A 21,284-nucleotide genomic window follows, 5' to 3' on the forward strand; every position below is an offset into this window, starting at 1 on the left:
TTTACTCATCCAGGAATTATGGGCCAAGGGAAGAGTACTCCTCTCTCCCTCACCCTGACACATTGGAAGGAAGTACGAGACCGGGCCCACGACCTGTCCGTCATCATCTGGAAGGGCCCCTGGCAGACGTTTTGTGCCTCTGAGTGGCCCTCCTTCGGTGTGGGGTGGCCCTCAGATGGAACTTTTAACCTCTCTGTTATTTTTGCAGTGAAGAAAAGAATCTTCGTGCCGCACCCCCAAGGATACCCGAATCAGGGCCCCTACATCGTTGTGTGGCAAGATCTCGCCCAGAACCCCGCCCCCTTGGGGCAAGACTGCGGGTTTCCCCTCTGGCTCTGGTGGCCCAGACGACGTCGGATCCAGTCCGGCAGTCTCGGCCATTGACTGACCCGCAGGCTGATTCCCTCCTCCTTGATTCTCCCCCATTTTACCCCCCTCTTCCACAGGTCGCCCCTTCACAATCAGGGCGCGCCCAACCCTCGGCCCCTTTGGCTGGGGGACCAGCTCAAGGCACCAGGAGCAGGAGGGGTTTTCCTCCGTCTCCAGATTCCACTGTGGCTTGTCCCCTACGTCCTGTGCCGATTCCCAACCATAGTTCCGGGGAGGGTGACGACGCAGCCCCCCTTCAGCCCCTCCAATATTGGCCCTTTTCCACAGCAGACCTCTACAATTGGAAAACCAACCACCCACCTTTCTCTGAAGACCCCCAGTGTCTGGCTGGGCTGGTCGAGTCTCTAATGTTTTCCCACCAGCCCACTTGGGATGACTGTCAGCAGTTGCTCCAGACCCTTTTCACCACAGAGGAACGGGAACAAATCATCTTGGAAGCACGGAAAAATGTTCCTGGACCTGATGGACGCCCTACTCAGCTCCCTCCCTTGATAGATGCCACTTTTCCTATGACTCGGCCTGGCTGGGACTTCAATACGGCAGAAGGTAGGGAGCGACTGACCGTCTATCGCCAGACTCTAGTGGCAGGCCTCAGAGGGGCGGCACGATGCCCCACAAATTTGGCTAAGGTAAGAGAAGTCCTTCAAGGACCAACTGAGCCCCCGTCCGCCTTCCTTGAAAGACTGATGGAGGCATTCAGACGGTATACCCCCTTCGACCCAACCTCTGAAGGACAAAGGGCCTCGGTAGCCATGGCCTTCATAGGCCAGTCAGCCCTAGACATTAAAAAGAAGCTTCAGAGGTTGGAGGGGTTGCAGGATTTCACTCTACTAGAGTTAGTTAAAGAAGCAGAGAAAGTATATCATAAAAGGGAAACCGAAGAGGAGAAGGAGCAGAGGAGGGAGAGAGAGAGAGAAGCCAGGGAAGATAAGAGGGAGAAGAGACAGGAAAAAAGATTAACACGTATCTTGGCCGCAGCTGTAGGTGATAATAGGCCAGCGCCAGTGCATAAGAATAAAAAGCCGGGGAACTCGAGTGCTAGGCCACCGTTGAGGCCAACTCAATGTGCTTTTTGCAAGGAAGATGGACATTGGAAAAAAGACTGTCCTAAGCTACAGAATAAAGTACAGAACAGAGTACTGGCCCTCCAAGAGGACAGTGAGTGAGATAGTCGGGACTCGGACCCCCTCCCCGAGCCCAGGATAACCCTTAAAGTGGAGGGGAAGCCCATCAACTTCCTGGTAGATACGGAAGCCCAATTTTCAGTTCTGCAACAGCCGCTAGGGCCACTTTCAAAGAAAACCTCTTGGGTGATGGGAGCCATAGGCCATGAGCGGTACCCATGGACGACTAACCGAACTGTAGACCTGGGGACCGGAAGAGTCACGCATTCCTTCCTGATGATCCCCCAGTGCCCTGCTCCTCTCTTGGGAAGGGACTTATTAACTAAGATGGGAGCCCAAATCACTTTTACTCCCAAGGGACCGACTCTCACCCAGCACAAGGGGGCAGTTACTCTGTTGACCCTTCAATTAGAGGATGAGCACCGGTTGTTTGAGGCCAGCACTAACAAAAAAAACAGCAATATAGACCGTGAGTGGCTCCAACAGTATCCTGAAGCATGGGCGGAAACCGCGGGGATGGGTCTAGCCCACAACCAACCCCCGGTAGTAGTAGAACTCAAATCCGCTGCCACTCCAGTCGCGGTACGACAATATCCCATGGCAAGAGAAGCCTGGGAAGGAATCAGGCCCCACATTCACCGCCTCTTGCATATGGAGATTTTAGTCAAATGCCACTCCCCTTGGAACACCCCCCTTCTTCCCGTTCAAAAGCAGGGAACTAATGACTATCGGCCCGTGCAGGACCTCAGAGAAGTCAACAAATGAGTCCAGGACATTCACCCTACCGTCCCCAACCCTTACAATTTGCTGAGTGCTCTTCCACCCTCTCATGTCTGGTATACAGTCTTGGATCTGAAGGATGCTTTCTTCTGTTTGCGGTTGCACCCAGCCAGCCAAAGACTCTTTTGCCTTCGAGTGGAGGGACCCGGATTCTGGGACCTCGGGGCAACTAACCTGGACCCGGCTCCCTCAAGGGTTTAAGAACTCCCCCACCATCTTCGACAAAGCCCTTCATCAGGACCTAACCACTTTCCGGGCTGAGCACCCGCAGGTCACTCTTCTCCAGTACGTAGATGACCTCCTCTTGGCAGGAGCGACGGAAGAAGACTGCAAAGCAGGTACGCAAGACCTACTCATAGAACTTTCCCGCTTGGGGTATCGGGCTTCTGTCGATTGTGGATCCCTGGGTTCGCAGCGTTAGCAGAACCTCTGTACCCGCTAACAAAACAGGGGAGCTCTTTCCAGTAGGGGGAGCCCCAGCAGCGTGCATTTGATGACATTAAGAGAGCGCTTCTCTCTGCACCGGCCTTGGCCTTGCCAGATGTTTCCAAACCCTTCACCCTCTTTGTGAATGAAAAGAAGGGGGTTGCTTGAGGGGTGCTGACTCAAGCTCTAGGACCCTGGAAGAGACCGGTGGCTTACTTATCTAAAATGCTGGACCCAGTGGCAAAAGGATGGCCAGCCTGCTTAAAGGCTATAGCAGCTACCGCCCTGCTTGTAAAAGATGCAGACAAACTTACTATGGGGCAAAAGCTAACAGTTATAGCCCCCCATGTGCTGGAAAGCATGATCCGGCAACCCCCCGACCGGTGGATGTCCAACGCCCGGATGACCCACTATCAAAGCTTGTTGCTGGACAGCGAACGGGTTTCTTTTGGAGCCCCGGTGGCTCTCAACCCGGCCACACTGTTGCCGGAGGAGCATCCGGAAAACAGAGAAGTCCTTCATTCCTGTCATGACATTCTGGCAGAAGAGACAGGGCCACGTAAGGGCCTCCGGGATGAGCCGCTACCCAACCCACACTGCACCTGGTTTACCGACGGGAGCAGCTACATCCATGAAGGTAAAAGGGTTGCAGGGGCGGCGGTGGTCAGCAAAGATCAGGTCATATGGGCTGGTAGCCTACCTGAGGGAACCTCTGCCCAAAAGGCGGAGTTAGTTGCCCTGACACGAGCCCTCGAGCTGGCAGAAGGGAAAAGGGTCAACATTTACACAGACAGCGGTTATGCTTTTGCAACAGCCCACATCCATGGAGCCATATACCGCCAAAGAGGCTTGCTCACCTCCGCGGGAAAAGACATAAAAAACAAGCAGGAGATTTTACTTCTCCTTGAGGCTATTCACGCCCCCCAGGAGGTGGCCATTATTCATTGCCCTGGGCACCAGAAGGGAACTTCTGAGGTGGCCCAGGGGAATAAAAAAGCTGACTTTGAAGCAAAACAAGTGGCTCTAAGGTCAGAAACTCTGATTCTTGCCGCCAGTCCCCCGGTGGCCTCACCGACATTCCCCCACTACTCCTCAGAAGAGGAGGAGAGCCTAACAAAAAAACCTGCCAAGTTCTCTAAAGATCAGCAGGGGATCTGGAAGACTAGAGAGGAAAAAATTGTCCTGCCCAAAGAAGCCGCTCAGGCATACTTAAAGCAATTGCATCATCTTACTCATTTAGGAGCAAAGCATCTACGCTCCAATTGCCAGTCTACAAAATACCACATTCGGGGACTCAGTCGCTTAACTGAGGAAGTAGTTCACCAATGTAAAGCTTGTCAACTAGTAAACGCTCACCCATCCCAGGCTAGCCCCAGGCGGCGCCTAACGGGAGAGCGTCCTGGGGACAATTGGGAGATAGATTTCACAGAAGTAAAACCAACCCGGTATGGATACAAATATCTTCTAGTTTTTATAGACACCTTTTCAGGATGGGTAGAGGCTTTCCCCACAAAGAAGGAAACAGCAACAGGTGGCCAAACGAGTCCTGGAAGACATCTTCCCCAGGTTCGGAATCCCTAAGGTAATTGGATCTGATAACGGCCCAGCTTTCATTGCACAGGTAAGTCAGGGAATGGCCAAGATACTTGGGGCGGATTGGAAATTACATTGTGCTTATAGGCCCCAAAGCTCAGGTCAGGTAGAAAAAATGAATAGAACTCTAAAAGAGGCTATGACTAAATTATCCTTAGAGACTGGCATAACAGACTGGACAGTGCTCCTTCCCTTCGCCCTCTTTCGCGTTTGGAACACTCCCGGCCCCCTGGGGGTGACCTCGTTTGAGGTTCTGTTCGGGGCTCCCCAACCCCTCATGGCCGACCCGTGGTCTATGCCAGCTGATGTTAATGCTCCTCATTCCCTACTTGCTAGGTTGAAAGCCCTTGAAGTCGTTCACAGGGAAGTCTGGGCACCTTTGGCCACCCTCTACAAGCCCGGAGAAGTACGAGTGCCACACCCGTTCCAGGTCGGTGATCTCGTTTACGTCCGGCGACACCGAGCTGCCAATCTCGAGCCAAGGTGGAAGGGACCACACCTGGTGCTGCTAACGACCCCAACAGCTATCAAGGTAGACGGCATCGCACCCTGGATACACGCCTCTCATGCCAAACGGGCAACTTGCCTAAATGACAATAATGATGACTGGGTTGTGGAAAAGACTGACAACCCTCTCAAGCTTCGCATTCGCCATCGCCTGCCTCATACCAAACCTGTTGCTGATAAGTAGCACCCCACATGTACCTAAGAAGCTGACTTGAAAGGTAACCTCCCCTGCCTTGTGAAAAACGCTATGGCAAACCAACGCTACCATAGCCCCCCCCCCGCACTTGGTGGCCCGTTTTGACCCCCGACATTTGTGTATTTGTGGGAGCAGGGTGGAATGGGTTCTGCATAAAGGAACGCTCTAAGCGTTCCCCGGCAAGAGTGCACGGACGCCCAGTAGCTGAGCGGCACTTAAAACGGGTCCCTTTTTACGTCTGCCCCAAAGACAGGTACGGTTATGAGCCAACCCAATGTGACCAGTACGAAACAGGGTTTAAGACAGAGTTTTACTGTGCCTATTGGGGTTGTGAAACGACGGGAACTGGCTACTGGATACGCAACCCCCCCTCTTGGGACCTCACTTGCACCTAGAAGTTCAAGACTAGCCTTGGCAATAGTGAGATCCTGTCTCTACAAAAATTTTTAAAACATAGCTGGGCGGGGGGCACATGCCTGTAGTCCCAGCTACTCGGGAGGCTGAGGCAGGAGGTTAGCTTGAGCCCAGGAGTTTGAGGTTGCTGTGAACTAGGTTGATGCCATGGAACTCTAGCCTGGGCAACAGAATGAGACCCTGTCTAAAAAAAATGTATGTGAGTGTGTGTGTGTGTGTGTGTGTGTGTGTGTGTGTGTGCCCTATAGGTCATTCTAACCAATATTCAAGGTTGGAAATCAATAGCTTAGACACTGAAGATTAGAATTCTAGAAATCAGCTAGGAAGCCATTCTTTGGGCCTCTCTCTTTTTTTTTATTTTGGCATATTATGGGGGTACAGATTTTAAGGTTTCAATAAAAATATGGAACGCTTCACGAATTTGCGTGTCATCCTTGCGCAGGGGCCATGCTAATCTTCTCTGTATCGTTCCAATTTCAGTATATGTGCTGCCGAAGCGAGCACTGGGCCTCTCTTTTTAAAAGAACATCCAATTCCAGGCACAGATAAATATAACTGGACTTTGTCATGGACTCACAGCAAGGGAATGAGAAAGCCCAAATCCCCTAATTGAGAAAGTGATTGGTGAGTAGACTTCTGCCATTAACAAGAGCCTAAATGAATTCTCCAGCCCTCCTGGCCTGTTTTCTCTCCAGACCTTAGAGAAACCTTTGCTGCAGGGAAAGCACAAACAATGTGATTTTACTGTCATAAGCCATACATGAGCTCTTAATTGCCCTGGCACGAGGGATGATGAACCATGTGATATAAACATATGACCACACATGCAAAGTTGCACACTTCCGGGTACACTGAATGAACAACTCACAGAATCCAGGCTAGAGGTACCTGACCCTTCCCATTAAATAGCCTTGTCCTCCCCACTTGGTCTTTTGTCCTTAATCTCTTCTGAAGTAAGAGACTAAAGATCCTGGCAAAAATTTCATGAAATAGGAAAGTGTACACATCTCCTGCTACTGGGCTGTTGAAGCAATAAGACAATGTGCTCAACTTCCTTAGAGCCATTATCCTGGGTTTGCATAAAGCAGTTTCATCAATCCCTGTCCTAGAGAGCCTGTTTGATAACATACAAAAGCAAAACCAATTTAACCAAAATCCAGAGGCAGGAAGGACCCTGACGACAGCAATCCCTAAAGTGCTCACAAGACCACCAGGGTCTAGACGGCTGGTACAGGAATTGTTGCTAGTCAACAGCTGAGAAAAACACAAGATAGTTTCCACACTCAGGAAGCACTAACAGAAGAAGTAACTCAATTACCCCTCAGTTATCACACAGCCAATAGCCTTCAAGCCACCCTAGGGTGTCTCACTGAGAGGGCTGGCACACAACTAAATGCTAACACACAGGTGAGATGATTTATGGAAGGGTGGGAACAATTGGGTCCAGAATGGCTGAGAAAGTTTCCATGAAAGAGGCAGGATTAGGTCAGGCCCTGATTGGTTAAGCCTCAGGAAAGCAGAAACAACCAGAAGTATGAGCCCAGGGAGCCAGGTGTCAGGCACCACTGTAGTTGCTAGTTTTGAAGAGGCCCTCATGAAGGAGAGTGGGTTTCTGTATTTTATTCATTCATGCCAACCAACATACAGGTTATTTCAAGGAGGAAGCTGATACTCTGAAAGGTGAAGGAAACTGCCAAGGCTGGCAGTGGGTCTGGAATGAAAACCTGAGGCAGTCTAGCCCCAGAGCCCGTCCCAGCACTACCACCCCTGAGAGACACCAGAATGTAGCACATTTAGGGGACAGGATGGAATAGGGAGAGAGAGCTGTGGCAGAAAGAGAGGATTGAAAAATAGGGAAGATAAGTAAGCTTGCCAAAAGGGGCCATACATTTTGTAGCCACGAACGCTAGATGGTGCCATTTGAACTTGATCTTGTGATTACAGAAGAGCCACTGAAGATTTTCAGTAATGGACTAACCAAAGTGACAACTTAAGCAAGGCCAGGAGGATGGTGAAAACAGGGTCCTTGATTCCCAAGCTAAAGAGATGCTACTCACAACAGCAAAGGAGGCCACATGACGCAGTGGAGAAGTGGACGAAGAGGCCATAGCCCTGAGTTTAAATGCAAACTAAGGTCCTGGCTCTATTAGGCAAGTTATATGCTCTGCCTGGGCTTCCGTCTCTCTCCAGCCAGAAATCAGGAGCAGGGAGAATTAACCCAAGTGACCCTAAAGTCTTGCAACTCAAAGTGTGGTTCCCAGCCAGCAGCAACGGCATCATCCAAACACCCACCAGAAACGCAGATTTTCTAGTCCTGTTGGAACAATCAGGATCTGTATTTAAGCACTAGCTTTGGATGATGTATAAGCATGTTAGAGTTTGTGAAGCACTTCTGTAAAGTGTCTTCCAGGTCTTTTATTTCACACTCACTTCAACTCTGTCACTTCACTGGACAAAGAAGAAAATAAGTCTACAACTCCTTTGTGCCTTTTTTTCCCCCTTACAGGTTCTCCCACACTTGCCTACATCCAGGTACAGGTTTTGGGAACACCGGTGGGACGGTGCCGCCACCGTGTGGCTGTGGTCAGTAAATGCATGAACCTCTCAGTCTCATGACTGCAGGGGCCTTGTTAAGGGCTCACGAAAAGATCCCTCAATTTGACAAACACTTATAGAGTACTCCCAAAGTGTCAGGCACTGCATAAGTTCAGGAAATACAAAAACAAAGAATAAACAGCCTCTACCCTCAAAGACCCTGATGTTCGGCACGTCCCCCAGCCTGGAGCCGCCCAGGCGACAACCTCCCTCAGCCCAAGGGGGTCTGACCCTCACAGGCTGTGCCTCAGCACACGGTGCTCCTCGCTGTCCAAGCTCCCACACCTCTCTGTCAACTCCTCCACCACCAGGCGTCCCCACCTGAAGGCCGCTCCCCCTGCAGGCATCTCCTGCCCTGAGCACCCGCATCCTCCCCAACAGGGCACTTACCCTCATGACCTTCTCTCCAGCGCCATCACCTACTTCTGTTCCTGCTCACTAAATGCCGCCCGGTTCCGCCTGTCCTGTTCCCTGGGGAGTCATGGCCCAGCCCGGAGCCGACAGGGCAGAGGGGCTCCTTAGGTGAAAGCAGATGGACCAGACACAGGGTGACCGGCCCCGCAGTGTGCGACACAGGGCACAGGCACCGCGGAGGGTGTGACCACCTGACCCTGCTCTCTGGCACATGTGGGGCCTCCACCCCGCCTGACTGGGGAGGGAGGACAGAGCTCGACAGGTGGACAGGGGTGAGGGAGGAGCTCCATCTGCTCCCAGAACACGGCCCACAGCCACTGCCCCCTGAGTTGTAGCAACTTTCCCCCCTCACAGGGGCTCTCTGGCCACTGTCTGTCCTTCCTCTGCACTGAGGGCTTCACCAGACCCCCAAACCCTCGAGGCCAGACCCCAGGTGAGTCAGCACCAGGAGGCGGAGCCCATCCTGGCCCCCGAGGCAGTCAGGAGTCAGCACGGGTGTATCCAGGTCTGAGTCTCTGGTGTGCCCCGCCCGCCCCTCCTGGGTCTCAGAGCCACATCCTATGGGGTCCCTGGGCAGCTGCACCACCCATGGGAAGGCAGGCTCACCACAGGACAGTCAGCACCACAAAAGACAGAGGCCACACAGGATAGTCAGAGACAACCTGGATGGGCCCTGTGTCATGAATCAGCCACCAGACCCCAGGGAGCCAGACAGTGCCTGAGACCTGTCCCTGGTGACCACAGGGCCCACAGACCCCAGCAGACCAGCCAGGACAGGCCTCTCTTCGCAGGACAATCAAGAGCCTCACCCTGCACACTTCCAGGAGGGACAGTTCCCTCTGGGACACCTGGGTCCTTTATTCTTTGCACTCGCTTGCTTTTTTCTCATCATCCACTCAACATTATCCACATTCGACATCCGAGTGCAAAGGGTTAAGATGTGTCCAACTGAAACCAATGAGTCATCACTCAGCTGGCCCGATGCACAGCCTCTGTGTCTGTGTGCATATCTGAGATGTTTTGGTTGTACCTGTGTGTGTCTGCGTATATATCTGTATCTGTGTGTGTGTGTTTTTATTCGTGTGTTGTGTGTGTGTGTGTGTGTGTGTTAGTATGTATGTATGTATGTTGGCTGGGTGAGAGAATTCTTGCTGAAAAAGGCAAGGATCTCAATGGTTTTCAGGGCCCTGAAATGTGAACAGAAGAAAAGGGGAAAGAGGGACAAGGAGGCAGGACTAAGAGGGGAGGGGTCAAGGAGGTGTCCTGGGCACAGACCCCACCTCAGCCCCCTGACCCTGAGACAGGCTCCTGCCCCAGGGGGAGGCTCAGCACAGAGGGAGGAAGGACAGCAGAGGTGACAAGTCAGACCAGTCTAGCTCACGAGTATTCCTGGAGCTGAAGCTCTTCTGCACAGAGGACAGAATAGGCAGCAGGGACCATGGAGCCCCCCTCAGTCCCCTGGCAGGGGCTCCTGCTACAGGTGAGAGGACGATGCCCTGGGGATCAGTACAAGGAGGGAGCACAGACACTGGCTGGGGTCTCCTGGGGAGGACAGTGCTATGAGAGGGACAGAGGACTTCTATTGGAGCCTGAAGAAGGGAGGAGACAACAAAGAGGCAGAGGAGGTCACAACAGGAAAGTCACATTGAACTGGAATTGGAAAGAGGCAGGGCAGTCCCAATTGCTCTGTGTTCTCCAGGTTCATCATCAAAGTCACTACATTTTGAAAATGCAAATAACTATATCAGGGCAATGCTTCAAATAAACATAACCAGGGGCACTAGACTCAGTCGTTACCCACCAGTGTCAGATATTATCTTTATGTTCATTGTACAATGACAGCAGGACATGGAGGGCTCTAGGAACACTTGTTCACTCACATACAGGTGTCCGCAGCTTGTCCCAAGCTCTGGTGCACAACAGAGGTGAGACATGTCCCTGCCCTCACAGAGCTCACATCCTAGTGGGAGGAAGACAGACAAGCAGAGAGATCTTGAATATGAGGCCAGCTGTGGACAAGAGCAACTGAGGGAAGAGGCAGGAAAAGTCAGGAAGGGAAAACCCAGGGTCCCTAGAGGATGTGTCCAGGGAAGGTCCCACCCAAGGACGCCCCTGAGTGTGAGCAGGGATCTGAGGGCAGTGGGGGGTGAGCTGTGCAGACACCTGGGAAGTGGATTCCAAGCAGCGGCATGGCCAGTCCACGGGCGCTCAAGTGATGGTGGTCACACTGCTGACCTTGACCCAGAGCGCACACGCACACACAAACTCCCACACAACCCCAGGCTGAGGGTGAAGTGACCTGCTCAGGACCCAGGGCCCATCTTTTCATCCCAATCCCAAGTCCCAATATGGATTGATTCTCTCTCCTCCCTCCTGGTCTCACTTTTAACTTCCCGAAACCCACCTGCCACTGCCCAACTCTCTGTGGAATCATTGCTGCTCAATGCTGTGGAGGAGAAGGATGTTCTTCTACTCATCCACAATGGGCCACAAGACCCTTTTGTTTACAACTGGTACAAAGGGGACAAGGCGGGCAGCACCTATCAAATTGTATCATATATAGTAGGCGCTCAAGGAAACACCACAGGGCCTGCATACAGTGGTCGGGAGACAATTTACCCCAATGGATCCCTGCTGTTCCAGAACATCACCCTGAGGGACACAGGGTACTACACCCTACAAGTTATAAGGAAAATCTTCAGAATGATGAAGTAACTGGACAGTTCCGTGTGTAGCGTGAGTGATTTCCTACGACCTCTGGGTGTTGGGGTGGGGAGTCACTTCTACTTGACTCACAGATTGTTCCCACCTGGATTGTGCCTGCCTCCCCCTCTGTGTCATGTCCCATGGGGGGAGGGAGGGTTGGGCACTTAGTGCAGGACACACACAGGGGAGACAAACGTCAGAAGATCAGAATCCTTTCCTGCGTCCAGACCTGCAGACATTCCCTTCAGGGGAAGGACCAGTGTGACAAGTAACTCAGTAGGGAATCTTCCTTCAGCACCCTGTGCCCTCTCCATGGACATGGCCCTGACAAGGAATCTATGGGATCCGGTCACGTCCCTATCCTCAATACCAGGGGCCTTATTAGGCATCCGGGGACCCCAACACCAGTTGTGGGATCAGCTGCATCTGCAGCTCAGAGGGGAGATTCCGGTCTGGGGAGTGAGGAGCAAATGGAGAATTAGGCAGTTTCACTCTAGAACTAAATCACCTGCCTCAACAAGCAGAGTCAGCGTCAGGAATGCCCAGGCCTCCCCTCAGCCACACCCCCCACTGGACTCTAAACCAGGTGCTTCCTGCTGTGTCCATGTCACTGCCACGGAAAGTACAGGAAAGGACGTGGCTTTGTCTCTCCACACACTCTGCACCAGCACAGGGTCCGACATGTGACACTCTCTCAGTAGTTCTCTGATCAAGGAGGGAGGGAAATAATGAATAAATGAGTAAATGAGCCATGAACTCTTCAGAGACAGGATCCTAGATGCAGAATCCTAGGAAGTTCTGACCACGCCTGTTCTCTGTCCCCTAGGATACTGAGACCCAAGTTCCGTCCCTGTGACCCCTGACCCTATGGCAGCAGGACACATCTCATGTGACTCTGAGGCTTTCTAGCTGTGGAGGGTTTCAGGGCTCCCTGGTCCTGGTCTCAGGATCTCTGAAGTCCCGGAACCCCTATTCTCACAGCCATGGCCTTTCTGGCTCTTTCTGCTCCTCCGTGTCCCTCATGATCTTCACTAAACCAGACAGGACTGTGCCTGCCCTGCACACCTTCCACCAGCCTTAAGCTTGCACATGACACTCCCACTAACAACAGCTGCCTTTCCTGGTTCCTTTGTACTAACATTGTGGCCAGGCCCATCTCGTGGGATATAGTAAAGGCACAAAAATTAGAGCAGCCACCCCTGCCAGGCTCCATCACAAGCCAATGTCCCCAGGTCACCAGGAGAATGACCTTCCATTGTGTCCACACCCAGGGCTCTTTCCCTAGGAGGCCAAAAAGTGGGACAGAGCATGGGACAAAGATCGGTGACCCCTCCATCTACTGTCAACACTGCCTCACTGGGGGAGAGAGGAGAAGTACAGGTCTGCAACCTCAAAGCCACAAGCTCATTTCACCCACTGACTCCGGACTCCAGCCCCGTCCTGGCCTGGGGCTCACGTCCTCCATGGTTCCTGGGACCTTCCCAGGTGGAGCTGGCCAGACCAGTGCTATCTGAGGCGAGACAGCCTGCTCCACAAGCACCTGTGTCCCTCATGATGACACCGATACCATAAAGTGGGGTCCCTCAGACGATGAGATGCACGAGCCAGGGTGCCTCACTTAGACTCTGCCCAGTTTGCAGAAATTTCTTCAAACCCTAGTTGTTTCCAACGCTCAAAAAAAAAAGGAAGAGGCTGGGCATGGTGGCTCACGCCTGTAATCCCAGCAATCTGGGAGGCCGAGGCGGGCGGATTGCTCGAGGTCAGGAGTTCGAAACCAGCCTGAGCAAGAGCAAGACCCTGTCTCTACTATAAATAGAAAGGAGTTAATTGGCCAACTAATATATAGAGAAAAAATTAGCCGGGCATGGTGGCGCATGCCTGTAGTCCCAGCTACTCGGGAGGCTGAGGCAGGAGGACTGCCTGAGCCCAGGAGTTTGAGGTTGCTGTGAGCTAGGCTGATGCCACAGCACTCACTCTAGCCTGGGCAACAAAGCGAGACTCTGTCTCAAAAAAAAAAAAAAAGAAGAAGAAGAAAGCATTTCACATGCCTTATCGGGCTCCTCCCCATTTTGCCTGACTCTCCACAATATTTGGGACGTGGAGCTCTTTCTAAATTTCTTACCATCACACACATCACTTCTTCTAATTTGGTATCTTTCTCTTCCTATTACTGTTGAGACACCTCAGACTTCCCTCTGACCAGTTCTGTCCTGGTAATGGCACTTGCGAGTACCTCTCTACCCAGTGAGTCACTGATTCCGAACCGACCTCAGCATCTTCCTTTGAGCGTAATGTGATATAGAAGAAATTTAACTTCTCATATTCCTATCCCATCTGCCCAGCACATGAGGTCCATGAGGCCACATTCCAGCATGTTCATGCTACCCCACTTTGCACCAGTTAGCTCTCCCTTTGCTAACATCCACATGCATTTCTGGAAAGATCCACATGGTCCTTGCCTGGCTTGTGCAGAGGTAGAAGTGACATAAGGACCAAGTGCAGGGAACATGGCTCTGCTTCAAAGCCACTATCTCCTACCTGTCCCCTCATTCTTTTCTAATCATTCCTTGGACTCTGCTCTACCTTTTAGGAGTCACTGTCTTATGTCAGTCACATTCAAGCAACTGGGAAAAACTGTCCCAACCTGTGGCCCCACAGCCTGACTGCTGAGCTGGTCTCCAGGCTGGCTCCTGCTCTCCTTGAGTTATTTGTGCTCAAACACCCAGTCACAGGCCAGTCTGCCAGGTAACCACATGGTCTCAGGACAATGGGAAGTCCTCTCAGCACCCATCTCTGGGATATCTGAGGACAGCCTCACAGAAACACACCTAGGGGGGCAAAGTGAGACTATGAAGCTAGAGGGGATCTAACGCCCGCACATTCCAGGTGAGGACCACAGGGTCAGTCAGGCAGTCAGGGAAGGACCAGGAGAGGCGCCAGGGTGGGGTTGGAGGGGCACTCTGGCTCCAGGTCCTGTGTCTGTCCACCACCCACTGCTGCTGCTCAGGTGAGAAAGTCTGTGCATCTCCCAGACACAGAGCAGGTGGCCTCACGTTCTCTGACCCTCAGATCGTCCTGCGTCTGTCTCGTGACACACACACCTGCCTTGGTCTTTTAATCACTCAGGTTGGCTGAGAGGTGAGAGATGCCAACCTTGATTGAGGGATGATTTTAGAGGAATTAAAGGTAGCACACAGGGCAACCTTCTCTCTGTTATCTGCACAGCGGAGTTACCCAAACCCTCCATCACAAGCAACAGCTCCAGCCCCGTGGAGGATGAGGACTCCGTAGCATTAACCTGTGAACCTGAGACTCAGGGCACCACCTACCTATGGTGGAAAAATGGTCAGAGGCTCCAAGACAGTGACAGGCTGGTGACGTCCCTGGACAACAGAACCCTCATTTTACTCAGTATCACAAGGAATGACACAGGACCCTATCAGTGTGAAAACAGGAACCCAGTGAATGGCAGCTGCAGTGACCCAGTCAACCTGAATGTGCTCTGTGAGTATTTTCTGTTCCTCCACAGCCCAGGCTGCAGCCCAAAGTCACATGGCCAGAGACAAGGCCATTCAGTCTCTCTGGGATTGAAGCACACAGACCCTCACCCCTGGACACCCAGGCTGGCCAAGATTCCTGCCCCGGGCAAACCCGGTCAGGCCAGGCCTTGACCAAGAATAGGAGGGAGGGGCTGCTCCTGTTTTGAGATGCTCATGGTCAACAACCTGTGATGACTGAAACAGGTCAGTGTCTCAGACACAGGTTATGGTTAGAACTTTTTTTAAGAGACAGGGTATCACTCTGTTGCCCAAGCTGCACTATACTGCTGGGATCACAGCTCACTATTACCTCGACTCCTGGGCTAAAACAATCCTCCTGCCTCAGCCTCCTGAGTAGCTAAAGCTACAGTCATGCACCACCAAGCCCAGTTAGTTTTTAAAATTTTTTGTAGAGATAGGGGTCTTGCTATATTGCCCAGCCTGGTGTTGACCTCCAGGCCTCCCACCTGGGCCTCCAAAAGCACTGGGGTTACAGGCATAAGCCCCACACATGGCTGGGTTCTAACTTTTTAATCAAGAACGTAACAGGATTCAGAGGGACACAGTGGCCCTTCTACAGACCTGGAGCTTCCCCTTTCCTCTGATGACATCACATGTGGCTTTATTGTCTTTGTCCAGATGGCCCCGACGTCCCCACCATTTCCCCTCCAGACTCCTATTACCATCGAGGGGAAAACATCTGCCTGTCTTGCTACGCGGCCTCTAACCCACCTGCACAGTATTCCTGGCTTCTCAATGACAGTCTCCAGATACCCACCCAAGAGCTCTTCCTCCCCAACGTCACTGTATATGACAGCGGATCCTATGCCTGTATCACCTACAATTCTGCCACTGGCCACGCCAGGGCCACAGTCCTGAATATCACAGTTTATGGTAAGTGGAGATTGGCATTAAGTTTTGTCATGGACTATATCTGCCGTTCACAGAAGGGCCATAAAGAAGTTTACTTCCCCATCCTGTGTCCTGGGCAAAAACAAGTCCCAGGTTCCCCCCAAACCCTCCCTATCCATTACTGCAGACTGTCTCCACCCACGCCTTTGCTGATATCACACACCTGACTTTGGGTCCAGCCTGGAAAGTGAGGAGGGGGGTTCCCTCAACCCCAGACAGCCCCATCTAGTGGGAGGGGCTTCACAGAGGGGAGAGGAAGAAGAATCCTCAAAGTCAAGTGGCTTCTCTCTGTCACCAACATGTCCCTTTCTGTCACATTTTTGTTTTCTTTTACCTACCCCACGAGCTACAAGGAACATAGGAGGTTTCAAAATAGGCTCACATTATTTTTCCCCAAATGAGAATGATGAAACCCCCTCAGAGGAGGCATGAGCATCTCGGAGCTCTGCTCCTTGCTCTGCTCCCCACTTGCCTGGTGGCCGGCTGTGCTGTGACTTCATCCAGGGTGGAAGGGTATTTACAGACAGGGTGAAGGTACCAGCCACTATATAGTATAGATACTGGTGAAATATACATAACAAAATCTACCATTGTAACCATCTTAAGTGGAAAATTCTGTGCTATTAAGTACATTTATAGTTGAGCAACTATCACCACTATCCATTTCCAGAACTTTTTCATCTAACCAACTAAACTGCTGTTCCCATTAAAGATAATTCTCTACTCCTTGTCCCCAGAGTCCCTGGTCCAACATTCTATTAATACTTTCTTTCTATTGTAGTCAACTATTCCTAATACCTCATATAAATGGAATCATACAATATTTGTCCTCTTGAGTAAGTCTTATTTTGCTTAGCAGAACATCTTCAAGGTTCAATTCTGTTGTATCAAAATTATATTCCTTTTTTGGAGTGCATAACATTCCATTGTATGGATATACCTCATTTTGCCAATCTGCTTATCTTTCAATGGACTCTTGAGTTGTTTGCACAATTTGTCTACTGTGAATAATGGTGCTGTGAACATGCGTGTGCAAATATCTGTTCAAATTCTTACTTTCAATTCTTTTGAGTATTTGGCCAGAACTGGAGTTGCTGGATCACATGGTAACTCTTTCTGAGGAATTGCCATACCACTTTCCACAGTAGCTGGACCCTTTTACATTCCCACCAGCAATGCATAAGAGTTCCAACTTTCCCACCTCCTTCAAAACACTTGTGTGAGTTTTCTTTTTTTTATCAAACCCATCCCAACGTATGTGAAGTCATATATCATTGTAATTTTGGGATTTTTTTTATTTCAGCATATTATTGGGGCACAAATGTTTAGGTTACATATATTGCCTTTGACCCACCCAAGTCAGAGCTTCAAGCATATCCATCCCCCAGGCAGTGCACACTGCATCCATTAGGTGTGTGTGTTATTTTGTTGTGCATCCCTAAGTGTTAGTGTGTTGAGCAACTTTTCATGTTTTCATTGGCTATTTGTATATCTCCCTTGAAGAAATGTCTATTTTACTCCTTTGCCCACTTTTAATTGGATTTTTGTTGTTATAGAGCTCTAATAGTTCTTTATATAGTCGGGAAATTAATCCTTTATCAGATATATGATTTCCAAATATTTTTCCCATTCCATGGATGCCTATTCACTTTCTTGCTAGTGTCCCTTCACATACAAACATTTCTAGTCTTCATAAAGTCCAATTTATCGACTTTTGCTTTTGTTGGCTATGCTTTCGGTGTCATAGCCAAGGAATCACTGGCAAACCCAATATCATGAAGCTTCTACGCTATAAGAGTTTCACATGTAAGCCTTTGATATCCTTCTTGAGTTTATTTTTGTATTGGTATTCGGTAAAGATTCAACACATCTCTTTGCATGTATATTCAGTTTTCCCAAAATCATTTGTTGAAAAGACTATCCCTTCCCCATTGAATAGTCTTGGAACCCTTGTCAGAGATCATTTAGCCATATATGCCAGCATTTATTTCTGGGCTTTCTATTCTTTTCCATTGGTTTCTATGTGTGTACCAAACTGTATTGATTTGGCTTTGTAGTAGATTTTGAAATCAGGATGGGAGTCCTCCAGCTATATTCTCCCTTTTCAAGATTGTTTTCACTACTAGAGTCTCTGAGATTCCATATGAATTTTAGTATACATTTTTCTATACATTTCTATACATTTTCTGCAAAAATGTCCCTGGGATTCTGATAGGGATTGCATTGACTCTGCAGATCATTTTGGGTGGTATTGTCATCTGAATAATAAGTCTTCCAACCCATGAAAATAAAATATCTTTCTATCCATTTACATCTTCTTTAATTACTTTTGGCAATGTTTCCTAGTTTCCAGGGTACAATTCCTTCACCTCCTTATTCCTAAGTATTTTCTTCTTTTTTATACTAATGTGAATTGAATATTTTCTTAATTTCATTTCAGAACGCTGATTGTTAATGTATAGAAATACAACTGATGTTTGGATGTTGATTTTGTATCCTGCAGCTTCACTGATTATGTTTATTAGTTCTAACAGCTTTTGAAAAAGTTGTTAGGGTTTTATACATAAATGTTTATGACAGCTACAAACAGAGATGATTTTACTTTTTCTTTCCAATGGATGTCCTTGTTTTTGCTTGCCTAATTCTCTAGCTAAGGATTCCAATACTGTTTTGAATAGAAATGGAAAAGCAGGCAGCCTTGTCTTGTTCCTATCATAAAGGAAAAATTGTCAGTCTTTCACCATTGAGTATATGATGTTAGCTTTGGGCTTTTCAGTGTTGCCTTCATTGTGTGGAGGTAGTTGCCCTCTATTTATACATAGTGTGTTTTTACTAGGAAAGAATGTTGAATTTTGTCAAATGCTCCCATTGATGGAATCTCCTTACTAGTTATAGGTCTATTCAGATTTTCTATTTATTCATGATTCTGTCATGCTAGGGTTTGTGCTCCTATAAATTTCTCCATTTCATCTAGTTATCCCATTTGATGGCAAAAATTATTTCTAGTACTCTAATAATGTTTATTATTTATGTTGAATTGGTAGTAATGTCTCCACTTTCATTTCTCATTTTTGTGATTTGAATCTTCTCTATTTTTTTCCTTAGTCAATCTAGTTCAAGATTGTTAATCTTTTTTGAAGAACCAAGTTTTGGTTCTATTGATTTTCTCTATTGTTTTTCTCTTCTGCACTCTAATATTATTTCCTTCACCTGCTATTTTTGAGTTTAGTTTACACTTTTTTGCTGGCGGTTAGGGGACAGATTCTCACACTGTGGTCCTGGGTAAAGTACAGCAATGTCATCATAGCTGACTGCAACCTCAAACTCCTGAGTTCTTGTAATCCGCCTGCCTCAGGCTCCCCAATAGTTGGGACTACAGGTGCACACCACAACACTCACCTAAGTTTTCTATTTTTGGTAGACATGGGGTCTCACTCCCATTCAGGCTGGTATTGAACTCTTAGGCTCAAGTGATCCTCCCACCTCAGTCTCCACAGTGCTAGGATTACAGGTATGAGCCATGGCAGACAGCCTGTTCTTATTCTATCCCCTTAAGTCATAAAGCTAGGCTGTTGCTTCAGATCTTTTCTCTTTTTTAATGTGCTTACAGCTATAAATTTTTTGCACAAGATTCTTAACTTCTCTGATCCTCAGATTCCTCAACCAAAAATTGCAACAAGAGTATCTGCTTCAGAGTATTGTTTTAAAGATTTAAATATTCATAGTCAATTACCTTTAGCAAAATGGCCCACACAAAGGAAATATTCTATACATATTAGGTGCTATTATCATTAGCCTTGAAGTCAGATGGTCCTAGCTAGAGTCAAATCCCAGATCCACCTTTCACCAGCCATATGACTTTGGGTAAGTCTTTTCACCATTGTAAGCCTTTGTTTTTTCATTTGTAAAGTGAAATAATGTATCTCTGACAGAGTTATTGTACAGATCCAATGAGATACTCATAAAGTGTTTAGCACAGGGCCTAGCACATAGTAAGTTCACCAGCCACCATAGTAGCTAACATTAGCATTAATTGTCAGCCTTGAGTTGACTGATGAGGGCTAATCCACCAATGGTTGCAACAGAAATAAAGAAGAAACAGACAAAAAGGTTACTTCACATGTGTTTGTGTGTGTGTGTGTGTGTGTGTGTCTGTGTGTGTGTGTGTGAGTGAATGGGGGGCATTACACAAAAAACCCACTGGATGTGGATACTAACTAAATATGAGAGAAGGAAATAAAGGAGTTAAGTGCAAAGTCTCAAGCCTGGCGTATTTGCTTTCATGCACTGAGATACAGCCATGATGAGATTACACATGCAAGATCCTTAGGGAAAATGCCTGTGAGGGAGAGTGGGGCAGGAGTGGGAGGAGCCTGGGAGAGCCTCAGACCACATTGCAGATCTGATGCCTATGAGGGAGATAGAGAAGGGCATTTTGGGCTGCAGTGCAGTTCTTAAGGGAGTTTCTGCAAGGTCCTCGAGCCAGTCACCCATCAGAGGAAACCAGAGCCTGGCAAAATTGAGTTTCCCTTCATATCTCTGCTGGAAGCCACTGGAAAGCCAGGTTTCTGTGCAAATGAGGCCATGAACCAAGAATGCACTGGACTGGGCCCTCTGCCAACTCCATCCCTGTGATGGAGACCTGGCAGGCTTATATACAGGGATTTGGGACACTGAGAAAAAGATACAACCACAAACACGTGGAAACTTCTAATAACATAAAGAATTGCATGAGCCTTTCTCACATTTCAAAGCCTTCAAAAATATCTGAGTGCAGAAAGCCCCAAATGGAATGGACCAATGACTGACCAGCAACCTAGAACACGGTGAGAGGAAAACACTGGAAGGAAAGGGTTGGTTAATCACCTCCTAGCAACCTTCATACACACAAAAAATGTACTCCTAGAAGGAACAAGTAGAGACTACTTCATGCTGAGAGTTATCTCCCAGGGCACCCCCATTGCAATACAATTTCACCTTCATTCCTTCTCCTTTTTTTTCCCCATGTAGGTAATTCATCACAAGGAAATTCTCTGGGCCTATCCACTGGAACCATTGTTGGCATCATGATTGGAGTCCTGGCCACGGTGGCTTTGATGTAGCGGGCCTGGCATATTTTCTGTACTTCAGGAAGCCTTGCAGGTAGGATGGCCTTTCCTCTGTTAGGTTTACACCAGGCTAACTGCCTCGCTCTGGAGAGGGAAAGAATTTCTTCACCTGTCTCTGGGCCTGCATCTATCTCCTCCTCCTCCCCCTGAACTCCTGCTCCTCAGCACTAACTCCTGCAGATCTCTTCTCCCCTGGTCTTCATGCTCCCTGCACCCCACCGTCTCCTGGACATGGCTATTCCCCAGCCCTTGCTCATTTCTTCCCCATTCAGCACATTGTCAGAGCCTCTCAATCCTTTTGTATGATCTCCCACTGACTTCGTTCTCTCCATTTCCATAAACCTAACTAATCCAGGCCCTCAACAGCTGCTCCAGCACTGCATGACTTCCTGTCTCCAGTCTTTCTGAATCCTCCTTGCATACCACTGCCTCACTACCTTCTTGAGAACTAGTTCACTCTCCTACTCAGAATCCATAGTGGCCCACTCTGGACTACTCAATAGGTTTCTCTCTTTATCAATCCTTCTTACTTCTTTACCACTAAGCCTTAGTATAATTCCCCATCCTCCTTAGATCTGTC

At 49.1% G+C, this 21,284-nt stretch overlaps 3 protein-coding genes and 1 non-coding gene across 4 annotated transcripts in view; 3 read left to right on the forward strand and 1 right to left on the reverse strand.

Annotated features, from left to right (window-relative positions):
* Positions 1-6,005, forward strand: LOC142861194 (uncharacterized). The gene is given in 5 exon segments (XM_075993442.1): positions 1-352; positions 547-2,417; positions 2,419-2,671; positions 2,674-4,249; positions 4,251-6,005. Coding segments are annotated over 5 exon segments (4,788 nt in total). The 5' UTR covers positions 1-18; the 3' UTR covers positions 5,005-6,005.
* RPS19 (ribosomal protein S19) overlaps positions 1-21,284 on the forward strand; it is a 224,150-nt gene that overhangs the window by 73,505 nt on the left and 129,361 nt on the right. The window lies entirely within an intron of this gene.
* Positions 5,278-21,284, forward strand: part of LOC105857032 (cell adhesion molecule CEACAM8-like) — a 27,588-nt gene continuing 11,581 nt past the window's right edge. The window contains 7 exon segments of the mRNA XM_075993443.1: positions 5,278-5,299; positions 7,937-7,962; positions 8,794-8,872; positions 10,781-11,128; positions 11,131-11,175; positions 14,371-14,649; positions 15,324-15,578. Of these exon segments, the coding sequence (XP_075849558.1) occupies positions 5,278-5,299; positions 7,937-7,962; positions 8,794-8,872; positions 10,781-11,128; positions 11,131-11,175; positions 14,371-14,649; positions 15,324-15,578 (1,054 nt within the window).
* On the reverse strand, positions 5,828-5,934 carry LOC142861439 (U6 spliceosomal RNA). The gene has a single exon (XR_012912669.1). It is a non-coding gene; the product is annotated as a U6 spliceosomal RNA (small nuclear RNA).

This window comes from Microcebus murinus, chromosome 16, assembly GCF_040939455.1.
Source record: "Microcebus murinus isolate Inina chromosome 16, M.murinus_Inina_mat1.0, whole genome shotgun sequence".
NCBI classification, from domain to species: Eukaryota; Metazoa; Chordata; class Mammalia; order Primates; family Cheirogaleidae; genus Microcebus; species Microcebus murinus.